General features: G+C 45.5%; 1 protein-coding gene across 1 annotated transcript; it reads right to left on the bottom strand.

The window, feature by feature from the left end:
• Positions 1 to 215: 215 nt before the first annotated feature.
• On the bottom strand, positions 216 to 2,673 carry LOC143806557 (uncharacterized). The gene is made up of 3 exons (XM_077287229.1): positions 2,364 to 2,673; positions 2,111 to 2,270; positions 216 to 1,999 (listed from the first exon to the last, which is right to left on the bottom strand). Exons 1-3 carry the CDS (start codon positions 2,476 to 2,478, stop codon positions 1,015 to 1,017), a joined length of 1,260 nt encoding a protein of 419 aa, XP_077143344.1. The 5' UTR covers positions 2,479 to 2,673; the 3' UTR covers positions 216 to 1,014.
• Positions 2,674 to 7,496: the final 4,823 nt, after the last annotated feature.

The raw sequence follows: 7,496 nt of genomic DNA, 5'->3' as shown, positions 1-7,496 counted from the left end.
CAATTTCCCTAATTGTGTGGGTGCAGTTGACGGGAAACATATAAGGATTGCGAAACCGGCAGGAACAGGATCGGAGTATTATAATTATAAGAAGTATTTCTCCATCGTCCTTATGGCTATTGCAGATGCCAACTGCAGGTTCCTTGCCGTGGACATAGGAGCGTATGGACGGTCCAACGATTCACAAGTTCTTAAAAACTCTCCGATGGGTCGTTGCCTTTATGGAGAGAGCTACGATTTACCGCCAGCCAGACCACTGCCAGGAACCAATGACCCAGCCCTGGAATATGTTTTTGTAGGTGATGAAGCCTTTCAACTGTCGCCGCACCTACTGAAACCGTACAGTAGCCGGAACTTAAACCATACCAAGCGGGTCTTTAATTACCGGCTTACTAGAGCACGAAGAGTCGTGGAGTGTTCCTTTGGCATATTGACGGCGAAGTGGCGGGTTCTGCTGACGGCTATCAAGTTGAAAACAACAACTATAGACGAGGTCGTTAAAGCCTGTGTGGTGCTCCACAACTTTGTCCTTTCAAAGGAGCCCGTTTCCTTGGATGATGAAGAGTTGGAGACCACCTTGTGGGACTACCGCAGCAGCTCAGTTCGCTCTACAAGTTCAGTTACAAGGATGAGGGACCAGTTTGCCGATTATTTTGTCTCACCTGTCGGGCGGATCCCGTGGCAAGACATGATTGTGTAACCAGTTTCCCATGTGTTTTGTTTATGTAAAAAATGTGTTTCTGCCCAAAAAAAAAAAGGGCCAAAAAGCATGGTTTTCTTGCTAGTAAAACCGTTTTGTTATACCTTTAAAATGTTCGGTGTTTGTTTTTATTAAAACCTTTTTTATTATATTACCTTAATAAATCCAGACACACACACAGAGTAGAATTTTATATTCAGAATTTTATTTTAACTCTTTTTTTTTTTTTTTTTTTTTTGCCAACAAAAAATATTTTTTTTTTAATATCAAATTTGTTTTTGGAAGATTTTGCAAAAAAAAACTAAACATCGTATTTACAAATCTTGAAACTGTTGGGTGGAGATATGAGAGGAGGAGGGGCAGGAAGGTTGGACCACGTCGATAGGTGGGGAAACCCTACTTGTTTGGGGTGCAGTGGAAGGGGGGGGTAAACCAAGAGGCTGACCAGAGGGGGGTGGTGTTGGGGTAGGGGGAAGAGAAAAGCTGGGTAAAGAAAACATTGGGGAAGTAATTTGGTCTGGGGGCCGGGATTGTTGTGGGGACTGGGTTGGGTATTGTGACTGGGTAGGGTAGTGGGACTGGGTTTGGTAATGGTGCTGGTGTGGGGATTGGGGCTGGGTTTGGTAATGGTGCTGGTGTGGGTATTGGGGCTGGGTTTGGTAATGGGGGGTATGGTGTGGAATTGGAGTGGAGGTGTGGCGAGGTGTGTGGGTAGACTCGTTAACGGCCTGCAGTAGAGCATTATGGCAGGTATTCATTACCCGCATCTGTTGCTCAAAAGATAGTTTCTCCATGGTCCTGAGCATGGAGTTAAAAAAAATATTGGCCGGATCGGGACTTACAGCTGAATGCAGCCTATCCAAGCGACTGCTGGTTTCACGGCTTGTTTCACTGATGCGTGACTGCACCATGTTGAAACCAGCAGTCACTTGCTCTCCCAAAATTTTGAAAGAGCCTTGGAAGGATGCATTCAGGTGCAAGAACTCAGGAGCATAGCTCTTTTCCTGACCCCTCTGTCGCTGCCGCCACGAACCTAATGGTGGTGTCGAGGTGGCAGGATCAGAGGGGTGGGGTAAAGGAAACGCTATCTGTTCAGCATCAGATGCGAGCAATGAAGGCTGCAATAATGCTCCACTGCTTGGGACGGATGAAGTGGAGGGGACAGAGGGGTCAGAGGAGGGGTCAGAGGAGGGGACAGAGGTGTGGGGCCTACCGACGTGGCCCTCAGTGGCGGACTCAGGAGGGATCGCTCCAGAGGGCGCAGAGGAAGATGCAGGCGCCCGGTGGCTGGAGAAGGTGCTGTGAAAGAAAAAACAAATGAAATTAATACATTGGAATGAAAAAGCCCTGACTGAAAGCAAACTAAGTAGACAGGTTAACATGGTTATTAGTGGGCTGTAGAATACTTACACTCTGCTTAGCATGGTTCGCCTCAGGAAGGAGAGGGCCTGGCCATATTTATATTTGCTCCTCTTCCTTCCTGCAGAGCCACTCGGGGCCTTCATCTCATCATTGAATTCCCTCTTAAAGCGATCCCTCAGTGACCGCCACCGCTTCCTAATCTTTCCAACTGTGAAGACAAGAATCAAAAGAAAAAACCAAAAATTGGTAAATGCAATACATTACAGTCAGCTCAAAACATCACTGGAAAGTGAATACTTACCTAGTTTGCTCTGCTGCTGAGGATGAAGGCTCTCCCGCCTTGGAAACAGGTTGCGACACACTTCGTCCCAGAGCCGACGGGTGACACCGGTATCAGCATGCCTGCGGTCAGCCATGTTCCACAGCGGCTCCCGCTCGCGAACCTCCCCGATGAGATTCTCGATATCAATGTCGTCATCATCATCATCCTCTTCTGCGGGAGCACGCTGTGAAGCCTGTGCCAAAAAAAAAAAAAAGGAAAACAAACAAATTAGTACACTGAAACACTAAAGTACCAATAGAATACCCCTCCCCAAAAAAAAAAAAAACTCACTGATAGCCGACCGCGGCGACGAGTCCGCCGACTCTGGGATTGTCTGGGAGAACCTTCAGCGGCAGCAGCAGGAGCAGCAGCAGCAGCCTGAAATAAAGGAAACAAATTCTCAGTAATGTAGGCATATATTTTCTGTGTTTAGTTATGTATGAAAATCTGTTTTGTGTATGGTGCAGTGTGATGTGCGAAAAAACTGTTTCCCCACTACTTACACTTGGTTCCTCCTCCACTAGCATCTCTCCACCCGTCTCGCCCCCTTCTGACAGCTCCTCATCTGATTCAGCTTCCTGTTGAAACATAATTTATGCATGTAGTTATCCATAAAAATGTAATTTAAAGAAATTTAAAAAAAAAAAAAAAAGTTTTGTGTTAACTTACCGATACACGCTGTTGCTGTGGAGGAGGGCTGTCAGAAGAGGACATTGTTGCTCAAGCTTGCTGCGGCCCTGGTGTATCTGTAAGTTAAAAAGACACTTGCAATCTGCTCTACACATTGAAGTAGCAGATTTGGGGTCTTCAAAACTTACTTGAAAAGATTGGTGGCTGTGGTCCTGGTTGGTTGGGACTAGAGGCGGCTTGCTGCGACTGTGGTCCTGGTTGGGACTAGAGGCGGCTTGCTGCGGCTGTGGTCCTGGTGTATCTGTAAGTTAAAAAGACACTTGCAATCTGCTCTACACATTGAAGTAGCAGATTTGGGGTCTTCAAAACTTACTTGAAAAGATTGGTGGCTGTGGTCCTGGTTGGTTGGGACTAGAGGCGGCTTGCTGCGACTGTGGTCCTGGTTGGGACTAGAGGCGGCTTGCTGCGGCTGTGGTCCTGGTGTATCTGTAAGTTAAAAAGACACTTGCAATCTGCTCTACACATTGAAGTAGCAGATTTGGGGTCTTCAAAACTTACTTGAAAAGATTGGTGGCTGTGGTCCTGGTTGGTTGGGACTAGAGGCGGCTTGCTGCGACTGTGGTCCTGGTTGGGACTAGAGGCGGCTTGCTGCGGCTGTGGTCCTGGTGTATCTGTAAGTTAAAAAGACACTTGCAATCTGCTCTACACATTGAAGTAGCAGATTTGGGGTCTTCAAAACTTACTTGAAAAGATTGGTGGCTGTGGTCCTGGTTGGTTGGGACTAGAGGCGGCTTGCTGCGACTGTGGTCCTGGTTGGGACTAGAGGCGGCTTGCTGCGGCTGTGGTCCTGGTGTATCTGTAAGTTAAAAAGACACTTGCAATCTGCTCTACACATTGAAGTAGCAGATTTGGGGTCTTCAAAACTTACTTCTAGCACTTTAGCTGTGTCCTGGTGGGCAGCGGCTGTGTCCTGGTGGGCAGCGGTCCTGGTTTATCTGTTAATATGTATAATGGATCTATAGTTAGACCACCCCCTGAACTAGGTAATGCTCAATGATAAACACCCTACTAAAATGATGTCAGAAATGTTCATACAGGTGAACACCAAAACCCCCCCAAAAAGTGGCACGTTATACCATTCATTTCCATGTCCCATAAAATAAATTTTTTTAATTTTAACACCAAGAAAAAATATATTTGACACATTTTATGTGAAAAAAATAACCCCCCCCCCCAAAAAAAAAAAAAAAAAATTTACAGGTTAACCTTTATTAAAAAAATTAGCCCTCAACCAACCCTGTATTGCATGTGTAACCATTGGTACATACACCAGTTTTAAATTTACCTTTATGAAATAATACTACGGACATTTTTTTAATAAACATTTTATTATAATTTTTTTTTCACTCTTTTTTTTTTTTTTAAATCACAATTAGGAGCTGACATGCTCTTTATTTTAAATACAAGTACTTCAACTGCAAATGGTTATAACTGTAATTTAAAAAAAATCAACACTTTTATTAAATAGAAAAAACCCACACTCACATTCAAACCACAAGCTGCAGACCGCTAGACTTTTTTAAAAAACACATCAGATTTAAAAAAAAAAAAAAATAAAACCACATGCTGCACAGACCACTATACAGTCAATACATCAGAAAAAGGCAAATAACCAATTACAGCATGGACAAATGCACATGCAATCAACAAGACGCACACAAAAAACATGCCTGGTATGTGTCCACATTCAGGATCGCATCAGAATTTGGTCAGGATTTTCCATCAGTATTTGTAAGCCAAAACCAGGAGTGTAAAAATTAGGTAAAGTATAACACGAAAAAAGGCATACTTTTGCTTTTATCACCCACTCCTAGTTTTGGCGTACAAATACTGATGGAAAATCCTGACCACACCCTGATGCAATCCTGCACATGGACACATACCCTCCCACATGAACAGGCATAAAATTGGCAAAGGCATAATATGGTGCAGGCACATGATACAAAAGCACACAGCCGTACAAAAATACACACATGCACGCACATAGCTTTAGGCAAATACACATATGTACAACAAAGGCAGAAAGGTGAACCCAATCAGAAGACGCATACACACACACACACACACATACAAAAGGCTGACAATCCTTTGGCTGAAGCTGCAGGTCTTCACAGTGGCTGGCATCATGGTGGATCTGGACTCTAGCATGGCACTGGCTGGTGCAGGACGATGGCAGGCCTCAGGTTCTCTTCAGGTTTTAAGCTCTTTCAGTAGTCAGTACCTCATATACACACACAAATGCACAGGCACACAGATGCACACAAAAATTGCAATACTCACACTGGCTCTATGGTGGCTGGAGTCTTGTGGCTGGAGTCCCGTGGCTGGCTCCTTCCTGTGGCTGGCTCCTGTGTCAGGCTGTGGTCTTGTGGCTGAGGTCTTATGGCTGGAGTCCTGTGGCTGGCTCCTTCCTGTGGCTGGCTCCTTCCAGTGGCTGGCTCCTGTGTCAGGCTGGGGTCTTGTGGCTGGGGTCTTGCTGGCAGTCTTCTCCTCTCTGGGTCTTGCAGGCATATGTGGGGTTGAAGGCCCAGGCCAGGTTTATATAGATTTGGGGGTGTCTGGCCAATTGGCAACAAAATCCAGCTTCTGAGCATGCTCAGTGTAAAAAAAACGTATTGCAGCGCTGTATTGCGTCGTACGACGTGTCCCGACGCATCCGTCGCTCATAGGCTTCCATTGCAGCCAACGACGTATGCCGCAGGATGCGTCGCGACACGTTTTTTAGGCGGAGACAAAAAACGTTACAATCTACGTTTTTTTGAGACGACGTGTCGCCAAATTTCGACGCATCCGTCGTAAAACGTACACGACGTATGCCAATCCGTCGCCATACGTCGCCAATACAAGTCTATGGGAAAAAAACGCATCCAGCAAAAAGTTTTGCTGGATGCGTTTTTTCTGAAAAAAGACGTTTTGAAACGTAATGCAGTTAACGCTAGTGTGAAAGTAGCCTTACAGACAACTTTGCAGGATGCGTTTTTTTTATCCACAAGTGCAGTGCACGACGCTAGTGTGAAAGTAGCCTAAGACACTTCTGTTAAACTAGATGGTGACCCGATTCTAACGCATCGGGTATTCTAGAATATGTATGTATGTATGTACATATGTATGTACGTCGTGCTGTGAGTGGGGGTTAAATTCCGCCCAATATCGCTGATTGGTCGCTCCCGGCTGGCCGATCAGCGAAGCGTGGTTCAAATCTGGTGCATATATAGGACAGCCATGTAGTATATAGCAGCCACGTAGTATATAGCAGCCACGTGTGTCATGATCTCTGCAGGCAGAGATCATAGCAAGCCTATAGAGGGACAAGCTCTCGGAAGATGGAACTATACTGACCATGAACTAAGCCTGCCGCGCAACTAGAAATAGCCAGGTAGCATTTCCTATTTATCGCTAGATGCCCAGCTCTGGCCTAAGACCTAAATAGCTAGCAGAGGGAAATATAAGACCTGGCTCACCTCTAGAGAAATATTCCAAAGAAGACAGTAGCCCCCCACATATAATGACGGTGAGTTCAGATGAAACAACAAACGCAGCAGGAAAATAGTCTTAGCAAATTTGAGGTCCGCTTACTAGATAGCAGAAGACAGATAGTGTTTTTCTGCTGACCATGAAAGTATACTAACAAAACACCATCCAGAGATTACCTTAAACTCTGGCATTAACTCATAACGCCAGAGTAGCAATCCCTGATCAACGAGAGCTTTCCAGACACAGTAACAAAACTTCAGCTGTGAACTGGAACAAATAGGCAAAACAAAACATGGACAAAAGTCCAACTTATCTAGTAGTAGTCTAGAAGCAGGAACAAGCACTGAGAGGCATCAGATAACATTGTTGACCGGCAAGAAACCACCAGAGAAATGAGCTTAAATAGCGACACCCACTACTGATGGAATCAGGTGAAACAGGAAAGAGGATGACAAGTCCAATTCCACAAGCGGCCACCGGGGGAGCCCAGAATCCAAATTCACAACAGTACCCCCCCCTCAAGGAGGGGGCACCGAACCCTCACCAGATCCACCAGGGCGACCAGGATGAGCCCTATGGAAGGCACGAACAAGATCAGAAGCATGAACATCAGATGCATTGACCCAAGAATTATCCTCCTGGCCGTAACCCTTCCAGTTGACCAGATACTGGAGTTTCCGTCTGGAAACACGAGAGTCCAAAATTTTCTCCACAACGTACTCCAACTCACCCTCAACCAACACCGGAGCAGGAGGCTCAACTGAAGGTACAACAGGTACCTCATACCTGCGCAATAACGACCGATGAAAAACGTTATGAATGGAAAAGGACGCAGGGAGGTCCAAACGGAAAGAAACAGGATTAAGAATCTCCAATATTCTATAAGGGCCGATGAACCGAGGTTTAAACTTAGGAGAAGAGACCCTCATAGGGACAAAACGAGAAGAC

Source organism: Ranitomeya variabilis, chromosome 2 (genome assembly GCF_051348905.1).
Source record: "Ranitomeya variabilis isolate aRanVar5 chromosome 2, aRanVar5.hap1, whole genome shotgun sequence".
Classification (NCBI taxonomy): domain Eukaryota; kingdom Metazoa; phylum Chordata; class Amphibia; order Anura; family Dendrobatidae; genus Ranitomeya; species Ranitomeya variabilis.
The sequence above is the reverse complement of the archived record's forward strand: the minus strand, read 5'-3'. Positions and strand labels throughout refer to the sequence as shown.

What these genes read in the sequence shown, in the direction of transcription:
- LOC143806557 (XM_077287229.1), bottom strand. Translation starts at nt 2,478, where the DNA reads ATGGCTGACCGCAGGCATGCTGATACCGGTGTCACCCGTCGGCTCTGG. An exon ending in TCAGCAGCAGAGCAAACTAG is followed by an intron (nt 2,271 to 2,363) that starts GTAAGTATTCAC and finishes TTGTCTTCACAG; the next exon opens with TTGGAAAGATTAGGAAGCGG. An exon ending in CGAACCATGCTAAGCAGAGT is followed by an intron (nt 2,000 to 2,110) that starts GTAAGTATTCTA and finishes TTTCTTTCACAG; the next exon opens with CACCTTCTCCAGCCACCGGG.